This window comes from Zonotrichia albicollis, chromosome 4 (assembly GCF_047830755.1).
Source record: "Zonotrichia albicollis isolate bZonAlb1 chromosome 4, bZonAlb1.hap1, whole genome shotgun sequence".
NCBI lineage: Eukaryota > Metazoa > Chordata > Aves > Passeriformes > Passerellidae > Zonotrichia > Zonotrichia albicollis.
Genome location: NC_133822.1, coordinates 18,688,923 through 18,703,636, shown reverse-complemented (window position 1 = coordinate 18,703,636; position 14,714 = coordinate 18,688,923). Strand labels below are relative to the sequence as shown.

At 46.0% G+C, this 14,714-nt stretch overlaps 1 protein-coding gene across 1 annotated transcript in view; it reads left to right on the top strand.

Moving 5' to 3' along the window:
• LOC102070633 (potassium voltage-gated channel subfamily KQT member 1) overlaps positions 1-12,221 on the top strand; it is a 402,199-nt gene extending 389,978 nt beyond the window's left edge. The window contains exon 16 of the mRNA XM_074539001.1: positions 9,902-12,221. Within this exon, the coding sequence (XP_074395102.1) occupies positions 9,902-10,036 (135 nt within the window). The 3' untranslated portion in view covers positions 10,037-12,221. The remainder of the gene's footprint in view (positions 1-9,901) is intronic.
• Positions 12,222-14,714: the final 2,493 nt, after the last annotated feature.

Sequence of the window (14,714 nt, the reverse complement as noted above, 5' to 3'; positions counted from 1 at the left end):
TTCCATGGCTTCCCAGTTCTACCTCTAGAACCTCAACAAAGCCAGTAACCCAAAATCTTAATTAAAACTTCAGCACTGGTTTAAATTGTTCTACTAAATGCTGGGACAGTGAAATCTCACTGGGCCATTCTCATATTCCCACACCTCCATATTCATGTTAATACATGTCCCTTTTTATTATTGCTGTACTTTTTCTCTGCAATGATACATGAAAAAAGAAGAAACATGGAGGAGAAAAATTATATATAAATAAATATATATATAGGTATATCATGGTCTCCCCTGTCAGTATTCCCTGCAGGATAAGGCTGAAAAGCTGTAAAAGCAATAGTAGGCACAGCTGAATTTTCTTTTTCCCCCTTAATTAACAGCACAGTGCCTTGCAACAGAAAACTGAGGCAGGTTTCTGCTGACTTAGCAAGTGCCTCATGAGGAAGAAATCTGTGTGGCAATTATGGCTCTGTGTCTCCCGCCCTGTCTCCTGTTGTTTGTGCAAGACACCGGTGCTTCTGCCACAGGCTTCTTCACACAGCTGTCCTGTCACTGCCAGCTTTCATAGGTAATCCATCCAGCTCAGCAGAGTTCAAATAAGACACCTCCCTTTCTCTGCTTTAATTAATGCTTTATTTGAGTCTCCCCTGGGGATGTAGCCATGCTGATTTTTCAAAATTCTCGCTTATTTTTCAAGCATGCAAGAAATGGAAAACGGCCGCTGCTGGGATTCTGGGTTTGGGAAATCTGCTTTGCTCAGTGTTCTGTTCTCAGTCAGTGTTTTAAATGGCCATGGACGTCTCTTTAGCTACAGAACACACTAGGCAATGAATTCTCTAGCTTGGGAAGGAGAGAAAGACAAATCTGGCCAAATTCATTGTCCCTGCAGCCTCTTCTGCTGCCCTGCACACACAGTGCTGCAGCTACAGCCCATTCCTGCACTGCTTTGTGCTGGAATTGTTCAGCCCTTCCAGGTGCTGAGCAATCCCACATCAAGTCATGAACTGTTCCTTGCTGTGTTGTTGTTTTTCCTGCACCATCCAAGCCCGTGGGTTTTGCTGATCTGGGATCAAATGCTGGCTTGGTGTGACTGAACAGGCAGACAGACACCCTCAGCACCAGGGCACTGCAGCCCCAAATCTGGACAAGGCAGTTCAGAGTCCACCCACTTGCTATGACTTTTTCAAGAACTCATTAAAAATACATGTGCTGTCAATAAACCAGCAAGCCAGTAAAATCCATCAAATGACAGATAAAGCCAGACAGGCTAAAACCAAAGGGCTCAGCAAAGCACGTTGAGTCAGTCAGAATCAAGAACTGCTACACCCTCAATCAGCACTGCCTGATAATATTTCACTTGCTCTGGGTTTCTGTGGTTTAATGAGGAAACAATGATGTTTTGAAATCCTGGCTATTTAAACAGGTAACACCACCCTGTGTTTCTGCAGCTTCTCCCTCCAACCACCCTGTGAGTGTTGTGCAAAGTCCTGTGGCACCTTCAGAGGCTGTGGCACTTGCAGTGAGTGTGCTGTGTAAAGGCAACCCCAGGGACTTGTCCCATGCTGAGCAGAGCAGGAATGAGGGCAGAAATTTTCATTTGACCTGTTCAACAGCAGCTCATGGTGCAAAGGCCCAGCTCTCACTTCCCAAGACCCTCACAAGTCAGCTTCTCCTGGGATTCCTTTCACTGAAACAGGGCACAGCAAAATGAGGGCCCAGGACAGGCTCCCCAATGGCCAGGGCTTGTTGTGAGCTTGGTTCTTCTGGCAGCAGCACAAATCTGCACACAGACCATTAGTCTGGCTACAGGGTGTGGCTAAAATGGTGTAAACCGAAAAGAGAGGCCCAGACTGGCCTCCCAGTGGCAGCCTCTGATCCCCATACAATCATCCTTTTGCTCCCTGGTTATCTTTTTCCTCCTGGCATGACCAGCACACCACACTTCCAACCTTGTTCTGCTGTGTCCATGTCAATCCTCAAAGAGCCAACACTAGGAAAGGCAAAGGCACCATCTTCCCTCATCCTGTCCTCTGCCAACAGGGACCAAGCTTCTTTTTCCAGCACAACTTCCTTCCTTCCTTCCTACAGCCAACATTCAGCCCCCACATTCGATTACTGCTCCCTTTTTGTTTGTCTTTTGTTTTGTTCCAAGACTGAAACCTATCCAATTTCAAGTGATTTCATGTCACAGATTATGTGATCCACATGATTAACAAATATTTATAAGGCTTATCCAAGAAGTGACTTGTGCTCAATGCACAGAGGCTGGTCTGGGGTCTAGACTGGATCTTGGGTTTCTGAGCTCCTGGTCAAGTCCTACAAGAGCTGTCTGGAACTTTTCTAGTACCTACATGTCTTGCTATCTAAATCTCCATCACTATAATGCCTGTGCTCCTCCCAATAACAACACTCCCTCTCGCTTTGCCTTTCTCACCACCCTACAAGTAAAGATGGGCTGATAATCTCAAGCAGGGATATTTGTGTGTGTGTGTGCCTGTGTGTGTGAATGAAGAGCAGTTGTGCATAAACAGCTGTGATAAAGTGCATGAAAATTACCTTGGCACTCACAGTCCATCAGGTATGTCAGGTCAGCAGGGCTGGACTAAGGAAATTCTCCCACTGGGTTCAGTATCAGCAAGTTATTCTTGCAACCAAACTAAAAAGAAGCAGCCCAAAGCGACCTTCCCCTGGCAGGAACTGGTGAACCCTATCTAGCCATGAGGCTGGTGTGGTTAGATGTCATTCTCACGAAGGGGATTTATCTGAGCTCAAAAAAGCCAAAGTGAAGGCTTGATACCATCTGTTCAAGGGGTTAGGTGAGATGCAAGCACCAAGTTCATCACACCCATCTAAAATGCTGAGTGAAAGGCTTAAGGTCACTCCTTTCTCAGTGCTCCTTTGGCACCACTGGAGTACTCAGTGCTGCTTTTTCTTTTTATTGTTCCTCTCTGTCCAGTATTGTTTGGAGATTTAAAAATTAAATTAATCAGCGTCTTGGAGCATAACTTACAAGGTGGCTTTATTGTGAAATTGCAGCGTGACTCACAGAGGCTGCAGATCCACTTCTGAGGCCGGGCTGGCTGTGTTATTTCTGCCTGTTGTTTGTCTCCAGGCTGGCTTTGAGCAGGACCTGCAGCCACACAATGCAAGGAGCTGAGAAATGGCAGGGCAGTGCGTCATCCCGGGCGTGGCAGAGCAGCCATGTCACAGGCAGAGATGGCACAGATTACAGGGAGGATCTGAGCAGGATCCAGGGGAGGGTGAGGAACAAAACGTCCTGCAACGACAAAAATATCCATTTATGTCCATGGCTCAGGAGACAGAGAGTTCTGCAAAGTCCCATTCACCTGCTGGGGGGAACAAATTCCAGATGTCACAAAGATAGACAGGTGCACGTGGAAAGAGGTAAAATGGGACAATATCTCAGAGGAGCCCAGCTCAGCTGGCAGCTGTGGGAAGGTACCCTCGTGTCCACTCAAAGAGAGGCACCACTTGAATTTCTTGAGCCAGAAACAAGTACTTCTGGGAGCAGTAGAAATTGTGCTGCCTGGTTTCCTGTGAGTCTCTATTTTGTGGTTGATTATCCGAGGCTAATAAGGGGCGAGAGCTGAATAAAGCTTTTCCTGTGGTCAGGGCATCCTGTGTGGATTCTCTGGGGTCTAATAATACAGTTCACCTTCCTCTTCTGACCTTCCTTCAAAGAGGCACTAATTTGGATGTCTGTCTTCTGCACAAGTGCCAAACTTTCAGAAATCTGTATGAACTTTTTATCTGCAAGGATTCTCTGGCAAATATGTCTGAAGTTGGCCAGCTTAATCCAAAGCTGCCATAGCAATATACACATAGATATATCATCAGCCAGACCTCATTTGTTTAGGAAACAAGGATTCATTAAAAAAAAATAAATCACACCTTCCCTAAAGCAGTAACACATAACCTGAGTGCTGACCAGGCCTGGCTTAGAAAGCCAGGGCTCAACTTGTGATAGTTGCTTAGCAAAAGGCATCTTACATCAAAAACATCAACCACAGACACAGGTCTTACTGGGGAGCTTCATCAGTGCAGCTGTGGCATGGGAAATGCAAAAATAAAATGCTCACTGAGAGGGTACAGGCAGGAAATACCCCAGGAGCACAGGGCAGGGGGACAGACTCTGCTTTCATTGAAACAGGAAAGGTAGATGGAAACCAAAATAAATGAAGCTATACTTAAAATAAAGATTACCATAGCCTAGGCCGACAGAGGTTGTAACACCTGACCTAAGAATGGGTGGGGATGTTTGGGAGAAAGGAAGGGAGGCCTGGAAAATGGTGGTGCTATCCAGATAAGTCCCATGGAATGAAAATAAACACCTGATATCTGCTAAGTAAGGGGTACATGGAATAAGTCAAACATGACAGTCTGGTGGTTCATATATTTTTGTGTGTTCACGAAGAATTGGATCTGCCAGAACAACATGGAAGTGGAGCTTATTTAGGTTCTACTCATGTACCTGTTTACCTGACCTTTGAGGTTGCTGCAAGGGCTCCTGGTGTGGAGCTGATGTTTCTGTGCTGTTTGCATAGCCCAGCAAGGCAGCACAGCTCAGAGCTGGGCCAGGTGCTGCTGGCACTTGGCTACAGGACACTGATGTCCCACTGTGAAGTGTTTCCCTGTGTCTGTCCCACCTGGCAGTGCTGATTTTTTTCCTACAGCATCATTGCAGAATTGACGCCAATTCCAACCCCGTCACAACTCATCCCAAAACCAGCCAGATAATGGGATCCTGTTCATGGGATCCTGCTCATCAAAGCCCTCCTGTTGTTTCAGAGACACAAGCTGCTAGTTCTCCGCTAGTATGAAAGGTTTTTTCCAGCAGGATGTCATGATAAATGACAATTATTACTCCCCAGAGACCTGAGAAATGGTGGTGTAGATATATCTCTGGGCATATGAGTGTTTGAGTACTTAGGAGACTCCAAAAGCTTATCCTAAAGGTATAAACCTACAAACTGTTGACCATTCTGGCTCCATTCCAGCAAAGCACTTAAATATTTGGTGAACTCAGGAAGACTCTTCACATGCTTCAAGCACATCCATAAGCACTTGGCTGGAGCAGAGTTTGCTCCAGAGCCACACCTTGCACAAGAGAAATCTCCCCAGGCTAATCCTCATCTCTGTGCCTGCTGTGGCCATTGGCTTCCTCACAGCTACCAGCAGGTTGTGTCAACACTGACATTGTCTGGCCTTGCTGAAAGGGAAAAATGTTTCAGTGGATTCAGCATTCCACCTCAGTGCAATATCTAACAGGACAAGCAAGGTGGGAGGGAGGCAGTTTTGCAGGCAGTTCTGTAGACAAAAGATGTCCCTTCCCAGAACCAGCAGTCTCTGGGCAGCAATAAATCCACATGCTAAAAAATAAAGCAATTCCTAAAACAAACAATTCAGGCTTCGAAGTGTACAATAGGCAATTAGTTTGAATAATTGGGTGTAACTGTAGGCAGAGAGAAGCTACAAGACCAGATGTGCATATAAAACTAAACACAGGATCTAATCAAATCAATCCACCATCTGGAATGAGAAGAAGGATCATGTGACAGATCTGGTCAATATGTGAAAATGGTACAAATTTCTGGATAACGAGCTTCAGCTAAATCAATATGTCACATGAGTCAGAAATGGAAGCATCCATAAAATGGATTGCACCAGTTCAGCTAAATCACATCTGATTTTACTGCACTAATACCAAACTGGCATTAGGTGACTACCACAAATAACAAGCAGGGAGTATCAGAATCACATACCCACAGGTAGAAACAGCTCATGGCAGACTAAGGTTCATAAGCACGCTTCTGTCCATACAAAATAAATCCTACCTATCAAACTACTCTTTTCCAAGCAGTTGGTGTTAAAACCTTCCAGGCAGCTGTGTTTAAGTCAGAGAATGGATCCAGTCAGAGAATGGATCCTGGTTCATTGGAGCTACCTCAGGAGCAGGAGCTGCAGCAAGGGCTGGAAACAGAGGAAATGTATTGGTAAAGCCAAGAGTAGAGAGTTGGAGAGCACAGAGTTCTCCACTGCTAGACAAGGGGTGTTCAGTGGGCTGAGCTCAGGACTCTGGTGCTTTGGAGGCAGAGAGCAGAGCCTCCAGGAGGTGACAGCAAATTTATGTAATCTGTGGGGTTAAGCGTTTCGTGCAAAGCTTCACTGCCTTAGCAACATGTGAGTGCGTTTGTGGGTTTGCAGATTGACTCCAGTGCTCCAGCAGACCATCTTCCCCTTCTGCTGCCTCTCTGGAAATAGTTCAAGCCAGTGTGTTGTGCACATAACTGCTACTGGCTTTCCCAGCCTCCATAAATCATATTAAAAAGATAGACAAAACCTAGGGGTGTCAGCAAACCAACAGGGGGAGGGATTTTCCTGGCCTGAAGTGAGAGGAACTGGGGGAGACCATGTGGCTACTCCAACTGTTTTCCACACAAGCATTTTGTTTATGGCCTGTGTGTGCAAAATATGGCAGAATAAAAAGCTCTCATGGGAGCTGGGAATCTGTCTGGCATGTGGCAAACCCCCATTATGACCCAGCCCTCTTCATCTGTCCTGTTGCCATGCCAGGGGTCTTTCTCCACAAGCCTTTTTTGCAGCAGGAGTCACCTGAGGTAAAACGATGTATTTAAGCATCACCAGCTCTCACAAACAGAGGCTCAAAGTATCCTGAAACAGCCCATGGATGTTGAAAGCCAATCGGGTGCTAAAGGTGAAGGGGAGGGACACCTTGAGCACCATGGTTTGACTGACTTTGTGGCTTGCTGTGCCTTTTTGCTTTTTTTGCTTTTTTTTCCAACAGCCCTGCATGTCACCATGGAGTCCAGCCCCCTTTCACGGGGGGATGTTAGAATAAATAACACATTTCAACACTCCTCCAGCTCACCTCACAGTCCCAATAACAACAGTGCAATATTCTTAAACTGCTTTTGCAAGCCTCCTTTCTACAGGGCAGTTGAAAGGGTACAAAAGCGTTTTAACAATTTTATAGCTCATCTCCAGAGCGCTATTGTGAGGTGGGAGAAGGGGAGTTTTGTTGCCATTTGCCCATGGACAGCTGCCAAGCTCACCTGTCTCCACTGAGCCAGGGAGGGCCATATCACATCTCTCTGGAAACTCTGCAGCCAGCTCTGGATGGCTTCTCACTTTACTTATCTGAAAAACACACGTTGCTCTGTTTAACCCTTTCCCAGCGCTCGCCTGGGGGTGTTGCTCAAAACAGGCAACTTCTGTTTGGGCTTAGGGAAAGTCAGAGCTGTGAGGTGGATTTGGAGAAACCTGAAACCAGGACCCTCCTGTGGAAACAACCTTCACCCAGTGAAAATTCCTCTAACCCTGCAAGTCATCCTACTGACCTCGGGCCAAGTGTCCACAGCTCTTCTTTGGCCACTCCCTGGTCAGAGTTAAGCAGCCTCCAAATCAGGCCCTTCTTTAAAAGCCTCCAATTCCACAAGGTGCTGAGTACATCCTCCTACGGGCCACTTAATTTTTGCACTTAATTTCTGCTTCTAATCTCAAAAATTATCATGAAAACCCTCCTGTGTAGGATTGACACAGGAGAACTGTGCAGTTTTGTTTGCAGGCGTTCAGGAAATGTTTGCCGATCCTCATGTGGAAGGTGTGACAGAAATGTGGTGTCATCTACTCCCCTGTGTAAGGATTTCCATCCCTACAAATAAATATTCTCCACCCTCCTCTTCTCCTGGAAAAAAAAAGAGTGCACAGAATTATTCCCTGTCACATTCTTTCACTGAGCTGGCAAAATACAGTGAAATCCAGCAGAGTTTAAATGATATGGAATATGCAGGCATAGCTTATCTAAGATAAAGCGTGCAGATCAAAATCAACAAAGCCTCACAAAAGAAAGCCCCAAAAGAGCTTTCATCTGCCTGATCCCATTTCCCTGCTTACACTTCTTTGTACCCTATTGCAATACATTAGTTCTGCTTTGGTTTCTGCTCTGCAGCAACATTTCTGCTTAAGAAAGATTCTGTTGAGTCATTACCAGCATCAGCCAAACAGGCTTTTCAAGAATGGAGGAGAAAATAAAGGCTGTGGTTTTCAAATTAATTCCATGCTGCTTAACCCTTAAACCACTAGTGACTTTCAGACTGTCAGCCAAGTCAGTGCTGAGCAGAATTTGGGGCTGTTGTGCCTGAGACAGAGCAATGACAGTGCTTTTGTCAGTGATTGATGGCTCAGGCAGTGCTGGGCATGCACCTGGAAAGCAGAAATTGTAGTGAAGGGCTCTGCTGTCCAAGCCACGTACTAAACACTCCCTTCTTGCTTGTAAACACTGCCTCAGATAACCCACACACCTAAACAGAGGCAGGGAGAAGGGCTTTTCTTACCAGAAGCTAGCAGTTGTAAATATAGAAATGGAAGAGAGACAAGCACATCTCTCCCTCTAGGATGTAGCAGAGATTCTCTACTCCTTCTTTCCCCAGCAGGTTGTATTTAGGAGACAATAGTGGTAACCAAAGAGATAAAACTTGAATAAGCTCCTGGTACCTTGAGGTTTGAGGGGCCCACAGGGGAGCCAACACTTGGAGTGAGAAAAGACAGAAGAGGCAAAAGTGGATAAGGTGATTTTCCTTGCCTTGGCTTTTAAAGCAATCTCAGCCTGCTAAGCTTTCAGTCCACGCTGCCAATGGCCATTTCCAAAGTTATCTTTGCTCAGAAAAAGGCTGGAATCGTTCTCTCTCCCTCTCATTCTCTCTGCCTCCCTTTTTAATGAAAGCTCAGTTTAGATCTGATATCACTCTAAAAGGTTTGCTATCAAAGTTTATTAGACCCACTGGGACAGATCACAGTTTGCAGAGGCTCACAGTTTCACAGCAGATAACTGTAAAGTGAACCATTCAATGTTCTTCAAAATGCTCCTTTTTCTTGGGCTCATCTATAACACAAAGCTGCACTGTGTTCAAGCATCATTAGAAGTGATCCCAGCTGATTACACGATGCTGGCCATAGTTCTGCCTTTGGAGCAAAGTCAGGCAGCCCCCAGCCCCCAGCCTGTCCCACTGGGCGATGCTGAGGTGAGTGGGAGCCATTTGCAGTGAAGGAAAGCCCTACCAGCACAAGGGGATAATACCAGCTATGTGCTCCTAAAAAAAGATCAGAAGTTTCAAAATACTAGGAAGCATGAGTGCAGCTTCCCTTTAAAAAATCATATTTGCCTTTCCCTGCTTAATGATAATGATATAATAATAACAATTAGGAAGGACTCCTCTACTAGGGACTAAAGCTGTGAAATTTCAGCTAGAAAGCAAAGAAATGAGAGAAGGAATTAGCATGCCTTCCTATAGAATGGCTGCTCCTTTTTTTTAATGAAGCCATTGGTGTCAATATGAGGTTTTTAGTAGGCTATCCTCCTAAAAGTGCATGGGAATAAACACCATATCTGGTGGGATCTCTGACTGTAACATGTATCACCGAGGCATCTATTTACAGTGGGAAGGGAGGGGAGGCTGTTCCATTTCCCAGGACAGGCATGGAAAGCATGATGTCCCACAAGCAAGGGTGGTGAGGGCTGGGAGAGGTACTGGGAAAAAAACATTCACAATAAGCTGAAGAGTGAAGGAGAGTTTCAGGGCAGATGTTTGCAGCATGCATCATCACCAGCCCTGGGAAAAGGCTGAGAGACAAAATGTTTGAATTGAGTCCTCGGGCCAGCAATGTCCTGTCCTTCTGCTGCCATTGTCCCTGTGACTTTGCAGTGTCATCTGCTCCAGAGCAGCAGGCTGGACAAAACTCAGGGAGTGGGTGGCTCTCAGATGCCCATGCTCCCTGCCAGGCTTTTCCCTTGCTTTTGGCCTCGGAATGCCTCTCACCAGCAGCATTTGCAACCATCTGACAGCTCTTCTGCTCTCTGATTCCCTAACAGGTCATGCAGATGGACCAGAAGCTGGATGACATCCTGAGCACCCTCCAGGCTCAGCTGGGGGATCAGGCACAGATGCCAGGGGCAGCCACCCCACCTGTCAGACACCCACAGACACCCACAGAGTCCCCCCAGTGACCCAGGAAATGTGAAAGCCGGGGGACAGCCAACGTGACCCTCCTGCTCTTCCATGTCTGGGTATCTCTCACTCTTGGTGTCCTCATCTGTGTCATGGGTGAAATGAAATATAAATGAAATAAATGAAAAATCTGCACTAGTAGATCAATGAGGGAAAAAAAAAAACCAGAAAAAAATTTTAAAAAAAGAAGAAACAGCAAGAAGCCAGCCACGACCTTAGGAGAGCACATAAGTTCTGCACCTGTTTTATTTTATTTTAGCTGAACTCTGGCAGCCAGCAGCAGCCGAGCTCCCATCCCCCAGCCCCACTTGGGCTGAGCACACAGGCACAGGGCACACTGTCAAGGGAAGCATCCCAGCCAGGGTTAGGATGACCCATTTGTGGGCACGGAAGGGGAAAAGAACTGTTCTTTTGGCATTTAATCACTAAGTTTAATGCTCACAGCATGCCCCAAAGGGGGAAAGGAGCCAGCATTTGAACATGAAACAAATGGAAATCAGTGAACAGGAAAATTAAACAGCATGTTTTGACTTCTACCAAGCAGTGAGGATCATAAGAAGGGCAGATTTATATGCTGGTGCGAATGACAAAGTAAAGACAACAGGCTACTGATTAAAAATATGGAAGTGTACACAGGCTGGTTGACATATGAAAGGCTGAAGCAGAGACTTCAGCTAATTAAAGCAAAGGGCTGCCAGTGAGATGAGATGCATGTTGGAACAGACAGGCAGGAGAGATAGGATCTGCGTAGGCTTACTTCACCAGAACACTGTAATAGTTATCAGCTACTCTGATGACTGTTATGCAAAATGTTCTCAAGCTTTTACCTTCATTCAGCAGAGGTTGTTGACTCCAGTTGCCTTAATTTTAACATAAGGAACCTGTATGTTAATTGGCTATGAGCTATCTGTGAAGCTGGGTTAAAGACATGGAGTAGCAGGGTGCTGCAGGAGGGCTGCAGCTGTGATTGAGAGTGGCAGGGCTCCTTAAAGAAAACAGAAATGCACACACTGTTGATGAAAGCTAATGGCTGTTTAAATAAACTGCTGTGTATAATTTTCAATGCTAGATTTATTTTTTGCCTTGTAATCTGGCTGTAAATCGAGTGCACGTGCTGGCTGACGTGCTGTTGTTTAGGAACACCCCTGGTGCAGGTAGCTGGGCTGGCAAGCTGCAGATGGAAATGCAGGCTGAGATGCAGGTTTAAATGCAGAGTGAAGTACAGCCTGAGCTCTGGGTGGAGCCCAGGACAAGAGGATGAACTGCTGACCTTTGGGGTGACAAAGGGCACAAAGGCAGGTGACAGCCAGCCAGGTGAATAGACACTGAGACACAGCAGCAGCTGGGAATTGCCAAACCTTGGACAACAAGGGAGATGGAAACAAGTGATGGTAGCAAGGTGGATAGACATGGAGATGGGGACTGGCCATGGGGAGACTGTGATGGGATAAAATCCCAGGATTCCTTTGCTGGGGTCTCTCCTTGGAGGCAGCAGCTTGGGGAGTTTCGGTGTCACTGCCCCAGGAACAAGTGGTTTCATGGAATGAGACACGTGGGACTCTGCCACCTCTGCCATGGCAAAGCTGGTGTGATGTGAGGGGGGAGTGAGGGGAGCCAGGCCAAGGAAGGGCCTTCAGTCCCAGAAAGTCTCTGACCTTGGGAGTGCCACTGCCAGAGAGTCCCAGAGGGAATGGTCTGACTGGGGACTTTCCTTTTAACACTGTCACCATGAAATGGATCTTACCTGGCACTTCAGAAAATGGGCAATAACAGCACTGCTGCTAAAAACCTAAATAATAAACCAGGCTAAAATGGGTGCAGTGTTACTTAGTCGAGTCTTTTTAATATATTTGCATAACCAACAATTTGAATGAGCAGAAGACTGCAGAGCAAAGACCTGATTCCTGGGAAATCCTAAATATATTCTATTCCCACTCATATCCGTGAAAGCCAAGACTGCATTGCATTTACAAGCAACCTGAAAGACTGGTCCCTTAATAAGCATTTATTTGGACAAATGAGTGGTCCATTTCAATGTAATCAAATTAGTTTCTAACTATTACCTGTCCCTTTAAAACTCTTTCCCAGGTTTGTGTGTCTGGGAATTCAAGCTTGGAAAGAGCACAATGAGACTGATTCCAATCTTTAGATTGCAGGCGCGTCTTAGACAGAATATTAATGATGTGTGAGAGGCAATAAAAAAGAAAAAAAAAAAAAGAAACAATGTGGTTTTAATTAAATCAGCTGACAAGCCGCCATTCCATCTTGTCTGATTACTGCAGAGTTACTGAACATGACCAAATACAGCATGTAACATGGGAAAAACAGTAAATAATCATTGCCAGAGCATTGAGCTGCTCCTGGTTTCAGTCAGGGTCATGAGCTTCTGCAATATTCCTTCATAAAACCTCCCTGACTGTGGCCAGCCTAAATGGGCAACTGGACAGCAAATTAGGGTTAACACTGTTTCATCAGCCACAGGTAAAAGAAAATAAATCTGATTGGAGATCCTTTTGCCACAGCGATTCTTAAGGGGAGCAGTGCAGCTTTCAGCAGAAGAGCTCAGGGACAGCTGTGGCCAACACGAGGTGACATTTCCTTCTGCAACACTGCAGATATTTGTGTGAGGGATATCCTGATCACTTGGTGGACCAAGTAATGCAACAGTGTTTTACTTACTCTTCAGCCTCAACAGAAGTGTTTAGGCACTATATATATAGCAACACCTACTACTCTGAAGTGCCTGGAAAATCCAGCTGAATAGAACACAAGTGGTCACAGCTATGGTGAGTGTCAGAAGGGATGAGTGGGTGGGAGGAGAAGATAAAGAGGCACGCAGTGGTCCCTCCAGAAAAACAGAATGTGTGCCAGACTGTCTGTACGCATGTGTGTGTCAACATGTGTCTGTTTTAAACTCAAGCCAGGGTTTCCCCAGAAAGTCTTGAGTGAGGCCAGTGCTTGAACCTTCACAGGTTTGAAAACCCAGCAGTGCTGGCCATACATCCACTTTACAGCTGGCACTGTGACACCACAGCGTGGCAGGACCTGTGACCAGGACACTCCCCATTGCCAGAATGGAGAGGTGAGGATGTGGCTTGAGCAAATTGCAGGAGGAAGGAAGGAGCCTGGTGGGAGACACCCATTTTCACACCATATGAAGAGATTAATGGTAAAAAAATTCAAGCAACATAGCTTAGCCAAACTTAAGAAAATCTCCACACCCACACCTAATACAAAAGTCCATTTGCCATCCAGCAAAATCTTTCTGATTGCCCAGGGGGAAAAATACACAGAATTAGCACTGATGTGGCCACGTGGTGACACTTTCTGACCTTTCCACTGAGCAAAGATGGTTTGGTAAGGCATACAAACTGTATATTAATGCATTTGCACTTGGCCTTGTTGAACTGGATGTGGTTCTCATGGTCCCACTTCTCAGGCCTGTCCAGGTTCCTCTGGATAGTATCAGCTCCCTCAAGCCCATCCATGCCTGGCTCAGCTTGTTGTCACCTACAAACCTGCTGAGGGGGCACTGAGGAAGATATTAAGTAGTTTTTTTCCCAGTACAGAGCATTGAGGCAAGTCCCTCATTGCTGGTTTCCATTTTGACATTGATCTGTAAACTGAAACTCCATCCAGACAATTCCTTGTCCATCCATATTTCTCCAATTCTGAACTAGCAATGGCAAGGGGGAATCTACCAAAGGCCTTGAAGAAGTGCAGGTAGTTGATCTCAGTTGTCACTGCTGTGGAAGGTAAGTGGATTAGTCAGGCATGACTGCGCTTGCTGAAGTCGTGTTCAGGCTCATTAATCTCCTCCTTGTCTTCCATACAATTCAACAGAACTTCTAGAAGGATCTGTCCCATGATCTTACTGGGCACTGAGGTGAGGCTGGCTGGTCAGGAGCCCCAGGGTCCTGCTTGTTCCCCCATGTAAAAACACACGTGCTACCATGCATTCCCCCTTGGCAGTGGCTCCAACACAAGGCAAAATACAGAAAGCATTCCCAGGGGAAATCCATGTGTGTGTTTTTATCTCCATTTGTACTGACTCTGGTTCACTGGTGTTCACCCCACTCATTCCTGCTGGATGGGAGTGCAGCTGCTGAGCAGGGAGCACTCACAAGGTCACTCCTACAGCCCCTCCTCTGTGACAGTAAAACAGTGACAATGTTCTACAGCCCATGAGGTTGTCAGCACTGCAGCCACGTCTGCACTGGTCCCATTTTGCCTTTGGACCCAGAACAGAGGCACAGCCCAGGCAGCCAAGGTCTCCCAAGGCCACAGGATCAGCAGGGGCAGCTGTCAGCAGTGCAGTTCACCAGTGCATCAAAAGACAAGAGTGTAGATCAAGTAAAGATGAGATTCCTTTTTTCCAAAAGATCACATGGCTTTCTACCTGATCCAGTTTCACTGTGGAAGATACACGGTGTCCTCTCTTACCAGAGACATCGACACCAACCCAAACAAGATTTTCCACATTCCTTCTAATAATGCATGACATCCTGAAGTCTGCTGTCTGCCTGTGATGATGCAAGATGCTCAGAAGTCATTACAACAAAGCCCCAGGGGATTATTTTCTCATTTCCATAATTACATAGTCAGTAATAATATCACGAACCAATCTTATCTCAAAACATGTACTCAGATCTCTAATGCTGATAGTTCTTAAGTGAT